Source organism: Geotrypetes seraphini, chromosome 6 (genome assembly GCF_902459505.1).
Source record: "Geotrypetes seraphini chromosome 6, aGeoSer1.1, whole genome shotgun sequence".
Taxonomy (NCBI): domain Eukaryota; kingdom Metazoa; phylum Chordata; class Amphibia; order Gymnophiona; family Dermophiidae; genus Geotrypetes; species Geotrypetes seraphini.
The window spans coordinates 181,197,486-181,213,771 of NC_047089.1; the positions used below are offsets into that span (position 1 = coordinate 181,197,486).

General features: G+C 48.6%; 1 protein-coding gene across 4 annotated transcripts in view; it reads right to left on the bottom strand.

Moving 5' to 3' along the window:
- The window catches only part of CNNM4 (cyclin and CBS domain divalent metal cation transport mediator 4), a 172,142-nt gene that overhangs the window by 48,083 nt on the left and 107,773 nt on the right, over window positions 1-16,286 (bottom strand). For 2 of the 4 annotated variants that reach the window (XR_004539945.1, XM_033950078.1), the window contains exon 6: window positions 14,101-14,137. The exons of the other annotated variants lie outside the window; for them this stretch is intronic. Coding sequence is in view for 1 of the 2 variants with exons in the window: in XM_033950078.1 (XP_033805969.1) it covers window positions 14,101-14,137 (37 nt within the window). In the remaining variant the exon portion in view is untranslated. The remainder of the gene's footprint in view (window positions 1-14,100; window positions 14,138-16,286) is intronic. 4 annotated transcript variants of the gene reach the window in all.

A 16,286-nucleotide genomic window follows, 5' to 3' on the forward strand; every position in this document is an offset into this window, starting at 1 on the left:
ACATGTGTATGTGTGTGTGTGTTTTTAGGTTAATGACATGTGTGTATTTTTATACAATGTATGTGAATCATCCTAGGGATAAAGCACAGTTACTTACCGTAACAGGTGTTATCCAGGGACAGCAGGCATATATTCTCACATGTGGGTGACGTCATCTACGGAGCCCCGATGCGGAAGCATTTTCAAGCAAACTTGATTGAAGATTTAAGTTTGCTCTGCTGCTCCACGCATGCGTGCCTTCCTGCTCCACTAGGGGGTGCATCCCCTCGTGGTCTCCAGTTCACTTAACTAGCCAAGAAGCCAACCTCGGGGAGGTGGGCGGGTTGTGAGAATATATGCCTGCTGTCCCTGGATAACACTTGTTACGGTAAGTAACTGTGCTTTATCCCAGGACAAGCAGGCATGATATTCTCACATGTGGGTGACCTCCAAGCTAACTGAAAAAGGGTGGAGGGAAGTTGGCAATTTAAGCAAATAGATTTTGCAAAACCGATTGGCCGAACCGGCCATCGTTCCTGGACAGTGAGTCCAGACAGTAGTGGGAGGTGAAAGTATGAACCGAAGACCACGTGGCAGCCTTGCAGATTTCCTCAATAGGTGTGGACCTAAGGAATGCAACGGAGGCTGCCATCGCTCGGACCTTGTGTCCCGTTACTCGACCATGCAGCGCGAGACCAGCCTGAGCGTAGCAAAAGGAGATGCAATCGGCCAACCAGTTGGACAAGGTGCGCTTGGAAACTGGATGACCTAGCCGGTTTGGGTCAAAGGACAAAAACAATTGAGGGACTTTCCGGTGTGGTTGAGTGCGTTGGAGGTAAAAGGCCAACGCTCTCTTGCAGTCAAGAGTGTGGAGCGCCACCTCTCTGGGGTGAGAGTGGGGCTTGGGGAAAAACACAGGTAAGACAATGGACTGATTGAGATGGAAATCAGACACTACTTTAGGCAAGAACTTTGGATGAGTGCGGAGTACCACCTTGTCATGATGGAATACAGTGAAGGGTGGGTCCGCTACCAGAGCCTGTAGCTCACTAACCCGCCGAGCGGAAGTGAGCGCAAGCAGGAAAATCACCTTCCAAGTGAGGAATTTTGGATGGCAATTGTCTAGGGGCTCAAATGGGGGTTTCATTAGTTGAGCCAGAACCACGTTAAGGTCCCAAACCACCGGAGGAGGTTTGAGAGGAGGGTGGACATTCAGAAGACCCTTCATGAAGCGAGAGACTAAGGGATGGAGCGAGAGGGCTTTCCCTTCCAGGGGCTGATGAAAGGCCGCAATCGCACTGAGGTGTACCCGAATGGAGTTGGTCTTTAGGCCAGAGTGAGATAATTGAAGTAAATAGTCAAGGACCAGGGGGACGGGAATCGATACCGGGTCCTGGCTATGAGAGGAGCACCAGGCTGAGAATCTGGTCCACTTTTGGGAGTAGCAGGTTCTCATCGAGGTCTTTCTAGAGGCCTCCAGTATCTCCTTGACTGATTGAGACACGGGGAGAGAAGTCAGGGGGAAAGAAACCAAGCATTCAGATGAAGAGATTGAAGATTGGGATGTAACAGCGAACCCTGACCCTGTGATAGTAGAGAGGGAAACCGAGGCAGAGGTAGTGGATCTCTGACACTGAGTTGAAGTAGAAGGAAAAACCAAGGCTGGCGTGGCCAGCGAGAAGCAATCAGGATCAGGGTGGCTTGCACCGTTTTCAGGTGGACCAGCGTCCGCAGGATCAGCGGAAACGGCGGGAATGTGTACAGAAACCTTCCCTCCCAGTCGAGGAGGAAGGCATCGGCCTCGAGCCGGTCCGGGGAGTACATCCGGGAGCAGAAGAGAGGCAGCTTGTGGTTGTGGGGGGATGCGAATAGATCTATTTGAGGCGTCCCCCACTTTTCGAACACTTGTCGTAGGATCTGAGAGTGCAGTGACCACTCGTGTGGCTGGAGGAGGCGGCTGAGTCTGTCCGCCAGACAGTTTTGTTCTCCTTGTATGTACACCGCTCGAAGGAAGGTGTTGTTGGAGATTGCCCATTTCCAGAGGCGCAGGGCTTCCCGACAAAGGGACCAAGACCCTGTTCCCCCTTGTTTGTTTACGTAGTACATTGCTACCTGGTTGTCGGTTCGGATGAGAACCACTTGGTCGTGGAGCAGAGGTTGAAAAGCTACAGCTGCGAGATAGATGGCCCGAAGCTCTAGCACGTTGATGTGGCAGCGACGGTCCTCTGCTGACCACATCCCTTGAGTGCGTAGGCCGTCCAGATGGGCTCCCCAAGCGTACTCCGACGAGTCCGTGGTGAGTACCTTGCTGTGGGGTGGGGTGAGGAAGAACAAACCTTTGGAAAGATTTGAAGAGTCGGCCCACCAGCGGAGCGATTGTTGCAAGGAAGGCGTCACTGTCACGGGGCGGTCGATCGGGTCCCGGTCTTGACGCCATTGAGAGGCCAGGATCCATTGAGGAATTCTCAGATGGAGGCGGGCGAAGGGTGTGACATGGACGGTGGAGGCCATGTGGCCCAGAAGAGTCATCATCTGCCGAGCTGATACCGAGGTCAGCAGGGAAATCCTTCGACTCAGACTTACTAACGCCTCTAGACGCGGAGGGGGGAGGAAGGAACGAAGGCGAACCGTGTCCAGCGTGGCCCCGATGAACTGTAGGGACTGGGAGGGGTGTAGTTGGGATTTTGGGAAGTTTATCTCGAACCCCAGACTTTGTAGGTAGGTAATAGTCTGTTGGGTCGCTGAGATAACCGCTTCCCTGGACGGGGCTTTGATCAGCCAGTCGTCCAGGTAGGGGAATACTTGGAGGCCCTGGGAGCGTAAGGTTGCTGCGACCACCACGAGGCACTTGGTGAAGACCCGAGGTGACGATGCTAGGCCGAAGGGAAGGACACGGTATTGTAGGTGCCAGTCCCCTACCTGAAAATGCAAGAACTTGCGGTGAGCGGGGTGCACTGGGACATGTGTGTACGCCTCCTTCAGATCGAGGGAGCAGAGCCAGTCGCCCTCGTCGATCAGGGGGTAGAGAGTCGGTAGGGAAAGCATCCGAAATTTTTCCCGTACCAGAAATTTGTTGAGGCGTCTCAAGTCTAATATTGGGCGTAGGTCTCCCGTTTTTTTTGGTACCAGGAAGTAACGGGAGTAAAAGCCCTTCCCCCGTTGGCCGGGGGGAACCTCCTCCACTGCTCTCAGGCGAAGCAGGTCTCGAGCTTCGGAGAGGAGTAGGGGTAGCTGCGTCCAGTTGGGAGGGCAATTCCTTGGGGGGTTGTCGGGAGGAATGGCCCGAAAGTTGAGAGAGTATCCTGATGAGATCACGCCAAGGACCCATGCGTCCGACGTGACTTGTTCCCAGCGAGGGTAAAAGGTTTGAGGCGACCCCCGATGGGAAGGAGGCCTGGGACTATGGCAGAGGGGGCCCGCCCCCTTCCGCATATCCCGTCAAAAGGACGGGGATGGTTTGGTAGTCGCAGGCGGTTGGGACTTGGGCAGAGCACGATGGTGGGCTTGCGAGCGCCTGGGTGGAGGGTGCGAGAAGGCAGGAGTGGATTTTTGTGGGTAGCGGCGCGGAGGGGCCCTATAAGGCCTAGACGCGGGTGGTTTAGGCTTTTGCCGGACGAGGGAGGCAAACGAGCGTTCGTGTTCGGAGAGGCGTTTTGTAGCCGCCTCAATAGTGTCATCGAACAGTTCTTTTCCCACGCAGGGGAGGTTAGCCAACCGGTCCTGTAAGTTTGGGTCCATGTTGACCAGGCGTAGCCAAGCTAGTCGGCGCATGGCGATAGCAAAAGCTGCTTCTCTGGAGGAGAGTTCAAAACCATCGTAGGCCGCGTGGAATAGATGGAGGCGTAAGTTGGAGAGGGATTCCAAAAGCAGGCTAAACGCTCCTTGGTGGGAGGCCGGTAGGTCAGTCTCAAAGGCTCTCAGTAGTCCAATGAGGTGTTTGAGGTAGGATGTGAAGGTGAAAGTGTAGCTTTGCACCCTAGAGGCCATCATCGCATTTTGATATAGTCTCCTGCCGAACTTGTCCAGGGTTCGGCCTTCTCGGCCTGGGGGAACCACCGCTGAGACCCGGGAGGGGTGAGCCTTTTTTAAGGAGGATTCTACTAGCAGCGACTGGTGGGAGAGCTGTGGTTGTTCAAATCCCGGAAAGGGTACTGTACGGTACTTGGCCTCCATTTTGGAGGGCACGGCTGTGACCATATAGGTGGTCTCCAGGTTCCTGAAGAGAGCCTATTGGAGTATCGGGTTAGGCGGTAAGCGAAGGGACTCTCTGGGTAGTGATGGCATATCCAGTTCCGCTAGGTACTCTTTAAAGTATCTGGAGTCGGACTGGAGGTCTAAATTCAAATCGTGGCCCATGTCCTGGACAAAGCGTGAGAAGGATGGTCGGGATGTTCCCGAGGCCCCGTGTGGGGTCGGTGAACGAGACCTCCGTCGGGTGGAGTAGGAAGGGGAGGCTTCCCTCGAGTAGCGAGGTTCCTGCTCCGATCCAAGCTCCGAGACCGGGGAAGTACTGTGTAAGTGTTCCGGGGTCGTGGATCTCCGACGTCTCGAGGAGCCCCTCGGAGACGATGCCGGGGTTCGGGGTACCGATCGATGACGAGTCGGTGACCTCGACCCGGACTCCCTTGGTGAAAGCCCGAAGCCTCGGATCGGAGCCCCGGTCCGAGGGGGAGTTCGGAGGATGCGTGGGTTGGAGAGTGATAACTCTGCCACTCTCAGCGGTCCCGTACGAGGTGTAGGTGAACGGCCTCGTAGAGTGGGGGAACCCCGGGCCTTCTTAGAGGTACGGCGGTTCGAGGTTTCTGTTGGTTTAGCCCGTCGTTTTGCCCTGTGGCGGTCTGTAGAGGGAGAGCGCCTCGGGTGTCTCGGCGAGGAGTCCGAGGAGGGAAGTTTGCGCACTTTTCCCCAAGGTGGCTCGACGCGAGGCTCAGGCTGGTCTGGCACATGCGGGGTCGAGGTCGAGGCAGAGGCCGGTTGTAGATGGGCCATTGCAGCGGACAGCTCCAACGAGATCATTGCTCGGAGTAAGTCCTGGAAGACGGGCACGGACAGCATCGAAGGCATGTCCCCTGCCTCAGTGCACTCCACCGAGGGCGACCTCGTATCAGAGTATTCCCGTGTGGTGGAGGCACGGCCCGAAGGCTTGGAGGGCTTCGTCGGGGCTGTAAGCATGGGACTTCCGCCTTGCGTCGCCATTGTCCCCGAGGTTGGTTTCTTCGCTGGTACAGAACCTGAAGAGGGAAGAGGGGACTTACCCGGAGCCGAGGCTTTCTGTTGTCCCGAGGACTTCGGAGTCGAGTCTCGAGGCGATGCCGAGGTATTCGGGGCCGAGGTCAAGGCCGGGGCCGAGGCCGGGGCCGACCTCGAGGCCGAGGTAGAGGGTTGGTCTGGGGCGAAAAGATCCGCCATGCGGGCTTTCCTTCGACGGAGGGCCCGGTTCTGGAAAGTAGCGCACTGGGGGCAGGAGTCGGTTGGATGAGCGGCCCCCAGGCAGAGGATGCACTGGCGATGCGGGTCTGTGATGGAAAGAAGCCGCTCGCACCGGGTGCACTTTTTAAAGCCGGTCAAAGGCCGGGACATAGAATCGAAAGTGGCCGCGGCTCGAGTAGCCACGCGGCCACGGGGACCCGGAAGCCTCCGGGTCGGTCAAACGAAGCAGGAATCAAGTTGAAGACGAAAAAATTTCGCGCACAGCAACTTAAACGATGAAAAACAAGAAAAATCGCGGTGCTAGAAGGCAGTTGGGGCAGAGCCTGAAAAAACACGACTTCTAGGCTCAGCGGAAAATTTTGAACTGGAGACCACGAGGGGATGCACCCCCTAGTGGAGCAGGAAGGCACGCATGCGTGGAGCAGCAGAGCAAACTTAAATCTTCAATCAAGTTTGCTTGAAAATGCTTCCGCATCGGGGCTCCGTAGATGACGTCACCCACATGTGAGAATATCATGCCTGCTTGTCCTGGGATAAAAGCAGTTGCCAAGTTTAAATAAATAAAAATCAGAAATCCAATAATTAACCTCAATGTTTACCATAGTAGCATAGTAAATGAGAGGCAGATAAAGAATTGCGTGGTCCATCCAGTCTGCCCAGCTTTCCACCATTTTACTGAAAAAATATCAATTTATTGTGATTTATTACTCTCCTTTCCACCATGGTGCTTAAGGCAAGACACATCAACTCAATCAATCAATCTGTTCTACTAAACAATCATCAATATGAAAAGGTTTAGCCTCCAATGAACATTCAATTCTATTTAAAGCTACAAATTTAACTGTTAAAGCACCCAACAATTTAACTATTTAATCACCAACCAATGATCTCAACTTTAACATGTCACATACCAAGTCACTACTCAATTGTCCTGTCAACCTCACAATTTAATAAACTAGTAATGCTTCAGTTGAACTATTTATTTATTTTAAAAATTTCTAGTCCACCTATCAACTAGGTGGATTACAAGTTCACATACATAATGTAAAAAGACATACTTAAAAATGTACAAATTCGAACATCAACACACAATTGAAAATCATATAAAAGATCAACTTTAGTCCTTATGAAAGCTCTAACAAATAGATGGGTTCTTAAAATTTTTTTAAAGGATCTAAATTCAGAACACAACCTCAATGAACCCTTCATTGCATTCCGTAGACTCGGCCCAGCCACCGAGATCGCTGCTATCCAGGTCTTTTTATAGCATCATGAGTTTGTTCAAGGGAGAGTCTCATTGCTGTTTGTGAGCTTAGTCTTACTGTTTAACCACCTAATCAACCAAGTGACCAGAAAACAGTTAAGTGAGAGAGTAAAAACAGGACAGTTAAGTGGGGAAAGTTTTGAATGCTTATGTTTGGTAAACAGGGAGGAACAGAGAGAAGAAAAAGGAGAAAGAGCAAAGGAGGTGACTGGAGGGTGGAGTAAGAAAGCATACAGGTCAGAGATAGAGCAGTAAGCATAACAATGTGTTCTTCAAGTCCCTACATTTCACATCTCAAGTCCTCCACTAAAAATATCTAGCTACATTTTTTTTTTTCATTAGCCACAGTCAAAACACAAGTGTTGACACTGTAATGGCACCCCCGGACCAGTCACTGCTTTTTGTCGCCAAAAGCCAATGCCACTCTTCGAAAATGCCTCAGCGATTTTTAAGAATCATTCGGAGGGTTAATTTCAATGTTAAAGAGCACATTTGCATGCCATTGTCGGAGACTGCTAGAAACCTTGCTAAAGGCAGAGATAATCCATTTTGATAATCCGCCACTAAAATGCATGCAGGCTAAACCGCCGGAAAACAGTTTAGCGATGGCGTTAAAGTTTTGAGAATCTTGCCCTCAGTCCCTTAGACCAGAAGGTCTGCAAGAGATTCTAAACCTATGAATGACCTATCGCTACTCACAGACCACACAGGTAAACCCGGAAGAGGCAGCACTTAAGCTTTTCTAGAAAAAGACAAACAAATCTCCCAAAATAAATTTAAATTTAGTGGCGGATTATCAAAATGGATTATCTCTGCCTTTAGCAAGGTTTCTAGCAGTCTCCGACAATGGCATGCAAATGTGCTCTTTAACATTGAAATTAACCCTCCGAATGATTCTTAAAAATCGCTGAGGCATTTTCGAAGAGTGGCATTGGCTTTTGGCGACAAAAAGCAGTGACTGGTCCGGGGGTGCCATTACAGTGTCAACACTTGTGTTTTGACTGTGGCTAATGAAAAAAAAAAATGTAGCTAGATATTTTTAGTGGAGGGTAGTAAAATCACTCTTCTTTTGAGCTTTTGGGAGAGACAGGCATGTTTCATGCACGCTTGTTAAAAGCCAACGTTTCTTCTTGAGTGCGTGCATGATACCCTTGCCTTGTGTGTTTCTGGCTGTGGGTCTTGATCAAATTTTACATTAAAAAACAAATTACAAGATTTACCTGAATTATAGTAGTTTTTTGGAGAGAAAGGCATGTTTTATGTGCGATTGAAAAAAGTCAACCTTTTTTCTCCCGTCCTCTCCCTTCCATTCGTCCAGTAGTGCAGCAGGAGAGTGTGGTTTTGTTTTTGAAGGGGGTTTCCAGCGTTTTTCTGCGCATGCGCCCATCAGTGATGAGCACATTAAAATGTAGGAAATCTTTGCTGCTATCCACTGATCTTATTTGCATGCGTGATTGTTTTAAGAATGTCTCGGGTTTTTAGATTCGGTATCAAAACGGCTGCGGTAGCAGAATGTTGCTTTTTAACGCGGGTTTTTGAAAATCCTGGTATGAATGACCTGATGTCTGCATACAGGAAAAATTTGCTCAGGGCAGTGCGGGTGCTGAGGATCTCTCCATAGAATGTTGCTATTATTTGGGTTTGTGCTAGGAACTTTTGACCTGGATTAGCCACTGTGGAAGCAGAATACTGTACTGGGCTAAATGAACCATTGGTCTGACCCAGTATAGCTCCTCTTATGTTCAGTATTGTGGGGAGATATATAATTGATGTGGATATTGAAGAGGGAAGGGCTTGGGCTTTATTCCTGTCTCACTTTGCAGGTTATTTTTACCTTTACAAATGATGGAAAAGTATATGGATTTAATGCTATATTAAATTTTAATCCTTGTTCTAGTTTGCAGCAGTTAAAGATGGAATCGGACCTTTTTTAAAACATGAAGATTTGCAGATATTCTCCTGAGGATGTGTGTTGTTTTTTTTGGGTTTTTTTTCATATTTGTTAACTGTGTCTACAGGTAAAGAGGTGGTCAATTGCTGGATGCTTGGTGAGGAACCTAATCTGACTTCTGTGCAGGATTTTACTGTTCAGTAGGTAATATATAGAAATAAAACAAAGGAAACAAGGTGATACTTTTTTTAATTAGACTAACTTAAATTTGTTTTTTGATTAGCTTTCAAATTGAACAACTAAGGTCAGTACTGTGCAGACTTGCATGGAAACTCCAGTAATTTGGAACATGAAGATGGTGCTCAGCAGACTTTTATGGTGTATATCAGGGGTGTCAAAGTCCCTCTTTGAGGGCCGCAATCTAGTTGGGTTTTCAGGATTTCCCCAATGAATATGCATGAGATCTATTGGCATACAATGAAAGCAGTGCATGCAAATAGATCTCATGCATATTCATTGGGGAAATCCTGAAAACCCAACTGGACTGCGGCCCTCGAGGAGGGACTTTGACACCCCTGGTCTATATCCTACAAAGACGAGATTGTTTGGATAGACTGGAGTGATTTTCATTTACAACTCCAGTAGTTAGAACCTAAGGACAGTACCGGGCAGACTTTATGGTCTGTGGCCCAGAAATATCAAAGAAAAAGAACATTTAATTTAATTGTGAATTTACGAGCACGTAGCTAGCAGGCAGACTAGATGGACCATTCAGGTCTTTATCTGCTATCATTTATTTTGTAACCTCCTTCAGATCAGAAATAAGCAAATGTTGACAAATATCAGTATATATAAGTGAAACATAAAAGCATTCCACTGGCAGTCTCACAGGAAGAGGGAAGGGGTGGGTAAAGTGAGAACAGGCAGGACTGGATGGGTGAGAGATAGAAAGAGATGGATGGGTATTTCCTTTAACATCTTTGTAAAATGGGATGTAATAAAATGATAAATAAATAATAATAAAAAAAAGAAAGAGATGGATGGGTGATAAAACGGTGACAATACAGTATAATTTTATGGTTTGTAATACCATAGAAAACCAAGATTTTTGTTAAGTCCTGTCAAAAAATTTTGTTAAGTCCTGTCAAAATGATTTTGATTTCAAAGATCTTGTTTTTTTATGGCATTACAAACCATAAAATGATACTGCTTTGTCACTGTCTTATCACCCATCCATAGCTCTCTTTCTCACCTTGTCCACCCTTGTGAGACTCATTGGATTTCTTTTATGTTTCATTTATATATACTGATATTTGTCCACATTTTCTTGTTTCTGATCAAGATAATTAAAAAAATGCATTAAGTTAGTCCAATAAAAGGTATCACCTTATTTCTTTGCTTTGTTCTATTTCTATATATTACTTTTAAAAGTGGACTAACACGGCTACCATTCCATTTTTACTCAAAGATGGAAGATACCGTTCAGTAGGAATTCTAGTACTTTTATGTGGAAGACATAATTGAACAGTTGGCTAATGTTACCATTGAAATGAATCTCTCTGTGATTGGGCTAATGGTATTTCCCTATTTATAACTTCTCTAACCATTCCACAAGGAATGGTTAGAAAGTAGAATAGGGCTACATTTTGCTAGTGCATCCTGGAGTTGTTCCCAGCTGTCCTGGAGCATTTGGTTTAATACCCAATCCAGTTCACTTGGTTTTGTTTTTAGGTTAAGTATCTGGAAATTTTCTTTGATTCATAATATATTGTTACAGGGGAGTGTAATGGGATTAAGATTTTGGACTACTTTTTCCAGCAGATAGTTTCTTCCTGGGTCTGTGCTTGATCTTGTGTGAAATCTTCAGATTTGATCTAATTATAGAAATTCTGGAAGTGCTTAGCCCTCATTTTACCATTTTGCATTGCTAGATCAGGTTTGATTCAAGCTCTTTCTTAATCTCATTTTCTCAGGTTCTTGCACCATCTTGTGGTGGTTATTTTTAATCCCCCTAGATCAGCTGCTCTTAACCAAGTCCCCGGTCAGAGTTTGATACAGAAATGCATTCCTCCTAGGAACAAGTGGTAGAGGACTTGAGATGTGAAATGTAGGGACTTGAAGAACACATTGTTATGCTTACTGCTCTATCTCTGACCTGTATGCTTTCTTACTCCACCCTCCAGTCACCTCCTTTGCTCTTTCTCCTTTTTACCCTAATAAATGGAGATGTAGAGCCTACCACCAATTATATAAGCACAGCATTCTGCAACTTGGAGTTTTAAAATGGCTATAAAGACAGTACAAGAAAAACCACAATAAAGCAACCCATCAATCCTCTAGTAAAACTATTTTCAGAATAATTGGATAGCATCATTCAACCAGTCCTCTTAAATGAAAGTGAGATCTCAAAAGTAGTAGCTGAGAAGGTAAGGAATAAAAGGTTAGATTTCATAAACTACAAAAGATCGTAGAAAGAGGAAGACAGGCAAAAATATCTGGAAAAGTTAAGATAGACTGGTCTTGTAGTCAGGAAAGCAAAGATGCAAATGGAAGAAAAAATAGCTGACACAGTAAAACGGGGAGACAAGACATTTTTTAGATATATTAGTGATAGGAAGAAGTGCAAAAGTGGCATTGTGAGACTCAAAGGTGAAGGGGAGGAATATGTAGAAGCTGATAAAGAAAAGGCCGAATTGCTTAACAGATATTTCTGTTCTGTGTTCACGGCTGAAGATCTGGGAGCGGGACCACAGAAGACAAACATGAATAGGGATGGAGGAGTAATAGACCCTGATCGATTTTCAGAGGGTTGTGTTTGTGAGGAGCTAGCTAAAATAAAGGTAGACAAAGGAATGGGGCCGGAAGGTGTAAATCCTAGGGTACTGAAGGACTTAGGGAAGATCTGGTAGCTCCGCTGACTGACCTTGTCAACGAATCTCTAGAGCCAGGAGTGGCACCGGAGGACTGACAAAGGGCGGATGTGGTACCGCTCCACAAAAGTGGAAGTAAGGAAGAAGTAGGGAATTACTGGCCAGAAAGTCTGACTTCTGTGGTAAGCAAATTAATGGAAACACTTTTAAAACAGAGAATGGTCAAGTTTCTGGAATCCTGTGTATTACAGGACCGAAGGCAACATGGATTCATTAGAGGTAGGTCTTGTCACATCAATTTCTTTGACTAGGTGACCAGAGAATTGGATAGAGGATGTGAGCTAGATGTGGTGTATTTAGATTTTAGCAAAGCCTTTGACAGTGTTCCACACAGATGTCTAATAAATAAACTGAGTGCCCTCGGGATTGGTCCCAAAGTGACGGGCTGGGTCAAGAACTGGTTGAGTGGAAGACGACAGAGGGTAGTGATCAATGGAGATCACTCTGAGGAAAGGGATATTACCAGTGGTGTGCCTCAAGGTAGACAATGACACAGGGAAAAAATTTGTCCTCGCCGCTGCCTCGTCCCCGCAAGCTCACACCCATCCCGTCCCTATGGGCTTGGTCCCTGTCATCGTCCTGTTCCCGCGAACTCGGTCTCCATCACCGTCCCATCCCCGCGACCTTGGTCCGCATCACCGCAAACCTAGAGAGAAGAAGATTGTTCTTTAAGTAGAAGGAGTTAACCAAAGTGGTTGAGATTGGGGAAGGAAACTGGGGAGGTAGGGAAAAAAGGCAGGGGAGACTGATAGGGAAGAGTCAAAAGGGGAGAATGATACCTAGTGATAGCAAGACAAATATTCTTAATCTAGCCTCTTTCCTAGCGTCTTCTTCCCTCTCTCTCTTCCCCAGTTCCCTTCAGGCTGCTTCAGCGTCTTCTCCTCTCCACCCCCAGCACCCTTCGCGCGGTCCAGCAGCAACCTTCCACCAGCCGGCCGTGCATATCCCTCCCACCCTTCCCTTCATGACGATTTCTACAAGGATATGCATTCTATTGCAGCCGGAGCCTTGAAGTCGCGTTGCGTGTGGCTGCTGGAAAGGTCTCCTCTGACACAACTTCCTGTTCCTGGTTGCGTCAGAGACCTTTCTAGCAGCCACACGTGACGCAATTTCAAAGCTCCGGCTGCAATAGAATGCATAGCCTTGTAGAAATTGCCGGGAAGATAAGGGGAAGGGAGATGCCCAGATGGACAGCAAGGGGCTGCTGGACAACATGCCCATTTACCTCGCATGCTCACTCCCTTAACTGCGGAGACAAGACCATTCACCACTCCACAGGGCAGTGAATGGCCTTGTCCCTGTACTCATGGTGACCATTTTTTTACACCGTTTTGGCGGGTTACCCACAGCTAGCCAAGGGTAACAACCACCATGTCATTCCCAACTCAAGGTTCTCTTCTTGGGCCTGTTCTTTTTAACATTTTTATAAACGATATGCTGAAGGGTTGTCGGATAAGATTTGCCTCTTTGCAGATGATACAAAAATCTGCAATAGAGTAGACACGCCGGATGGTGTGAATAACATGAAGAAAGACCTGGCGAAGATTGAAGAATGGTCTGAAATTTGATAGCTAAAATTTAATGCTAAGAAATGCATTTGGGCTGCAAAAACCCAAGGAGACAGTACAGATTAGGGAGTGAAGAGCTTATGTGCAAGATAGAAGAGCAGGACTTGGGTGTGATTGTTTGTGATGATCTTAAGGTGGCCAAACAGGTTGAAAAGGTGACAGCGAAAGCTAGAATGATGCTATGTTGCATAGGGAGAGGTATGGCTAGTAGGAAAAAGGAGGTATTGATGCCCCTGTATAAGACTTTGGTGAGACCTCATTTAGAATATTGTGTAGAATTCTGGAGGCTGCACCTTCAAAAAGATATGGAAAGGATGGAGACGGTCCAGAGAAAGGCTACTAAAATAGTACGTGGTCGTCATCATAAGACGTATGGGGACAGACTTAAAGATCTCAATCTGTATACTTTGGAGGAAAGGCGGGAGAGGGGAGATATGATAGAGATGTTTAAATACCTATGTAATGTAAATGCGCATGAGTCGAGTCTCTTTCATTTCAAAGGAAACTCTGCAATGAGAGGGCATAGGAGTAATTTAAGGAAATACTTTTTTACAGAAAGGGTGGTAGATGCATGGAACAGTCTCCCAGAAGAGGGGGTGGAGACAGAGACTGTGTCTGAATTCAAAAGGGCCTGGGATAGGCACGTGGGATCTCTCGGAGAGAGAAAGAGATAATGGTTACTGCAGATGGGCAGACTAGATGGGCCATTTGGCCTTTATCTGCCATCATGTTTCTATCTCATTCTGTATAATTTGGAGTTAACCAAACAGAAATCCTGCAACTCCACATCTATAACACTCTCTATATTCACAGAAAACTTGCCAACAGCCAATGAGAGAAGAACTAGGATGCTACCTAACTACTATCCGGACAAAAAGAAAAGAATATTCAGATTCTGTCGTCACCTCAGTAACAGCAACACAAACTTCTTCTGCTACAACTGTGATATAACACAGAACACTGTAAAACACTCATCCACATTATATAGCAAATTTGCCATACCCAAACACATTAATACCAAAACAGCAAAAAGCTTACCAAAGAAAAGGCAAGACTGGAAAAATGCTGTATAATCCTGGGGAGAAACAGAAGAAGAAGCAGCTATAATATCAAAATATGTTTGTTTATTGCCTTCTGTGTACTTTGTAGTTATATTTTACTGTTATCATCTCTGTATATCACAAATATAAAATGTGTGTATATATAGAGGAAATAGATGGCTTAACTGTTTATACCTAAGTAAAATGCACCTGGTTCCTTAAAAGCTAACCTCAGAGAGCACAGAATTACTGACCAGAACACAAAGGGAAAAAAAGAGTACCGTATTTTCGCGGATATAACGCGCGCGTTATACGCGTTTTTACCTACCGCGCATACCCCTCGCGCGTTATACGCGTGAGCGCGGTATACAAAAGTTTTTCTACATAGTTCCCACCCCGCCCGACGCCCGATTCACCCCCCCCAGCAGGACCGCTCGCACCCCCACCCCGAACGACCGCTCGTACGCGCTCCCACCCGCACCCGCGATCGGAGCAAGAGGGAGCCCAAGCCCTCTTGCCCGGCCGACTCCCCGACAATATCGGGCCAGGAGGGAGCCCAAACCCTCCTGGCCACGGCGACCCCCTACCCCCACCCCGCACTACATTACGGGCAGGAGGGATCCCAGGCCCTCCTGCCCTCGACGCAAACCCCCCTCCCTCCCTCCAACGACCGCCCCCCCCAAGAACCTCCGACCGCCCCCCCAGCCGACCCGCGACCCCCCTGGCCGACCCCCACGACACCCCCACCCCCCTTCCCCGTACCTTTGCTAGTTGGCCGGACAGACGGGAGCCAAACCCGCCTGTCCGGCAGGCAGCCAACGACGGAATGAGGCCGGATTGGCCCATCCGTCCCAAAGCTCCGCCTACTGGTGGGGCCTAAGGCGCGTGGGCCAATCAGAATAGGCCCTGGAGCCTTAGGTCCCACCTGGGGGTGTGGCCTGAGGCACATGGGCCCAACCTGACCATGTGCCTCAGGCCGCGCCCCCAGGTGGGACCTAAGGCTCCAGGGCCTATTCTGATTGGCCCACGCGCCTTAGGCCCCACCAGTAGGCGGAGCTTTGGGACGGATGGGCCAATCCGGCCTCATTCCGTCGTTGGCTGCCTGCCGGACAGGCGGGTTTGGCTCCCGTCTGTCCGGCCAACTAGCAAAGGTACGGGGAAGGGGGGTGGGGGTGTCGTGGGGGTCGGCCAGGGGGGTCGCGGGTCGGCTGGGGGGGCGGTCGAAGGTTCTTGGGGGGGGCGGTCGTTGGAGGGAGGGAGGGAGGGGGGTTTGCGTCGAGGGCAGGAGGGCCTGGGATCCCTCCTGCCCGTAATGTAGTGCGGGGTGGGGGTAGGGGGTCGCCGTGGCCAGGAGGGTTTGGGCTCCCTCCTGGCCCGATATTGTCGGGGAGTCGGCCGGGCAAGAGGGCTTGGGCTCCCTCTTGCTCCGATCGCGGGTGCGGGTGGGAGCGTGTGCGAGCGGTCGTTCGGGGTGGGGGTGCGAGCGGTCCTGCTTGGGGGGGGGGGTGAATCGGGCGTCAGGCGGGGGGGGGGTAGGGGGTCGCCGTGGCCAGGAGGGTTTGGGCTCCCTTCTGGCCCGATATTGTCGGGGAGTCGGCGGTCCTTCGGGGTGGGGGTGCGAGTGGTCCTGCCGGGGAGGGGGCAGGGCAGGGCGGGGAAACGGAGAGTCGGGACAGCGCACGGAGAGTCGGGGAGGGCGAAAGGAGAGTCGGGGTGGCCAGAGGAGAGTCGGGGCGGGCGAAAGGAGAGTCGGGGTGGCCAGAGGAGAGTCGGGGCGGGCGAAAGGACAGTCGGGCAGCATGCGCGTTATACCCGTGAGCGCGGTATACAAAAGTTTTTATACATAATATTGTGGTTTCTGCGCGCTATACCCGTGTGCGCGTTATATCCGCGAAAATACGGTACTAATCTCAGCTCAGCTGCACATTTATTAAACACATATACACCACACACATAAAAAAAGAAGTAAAAATTGTAAACAATTTATAGGAAATCTTTTAAAACAATTTGGGCTCCTTTTACTAAGCTGTGATAGCGGTTTTAGCACGCGCGCTAGATGCTGGCATTAGTTCTAGTCACGTAGCGCAGGTTTAGTGCATGCTAAAATTCTGTGCACGCTAAAAACACTATCACAGCTTAGTAAAAGGAGCCCTTTGTGCTGGTACCAGTTCTCAAAGAGAAACT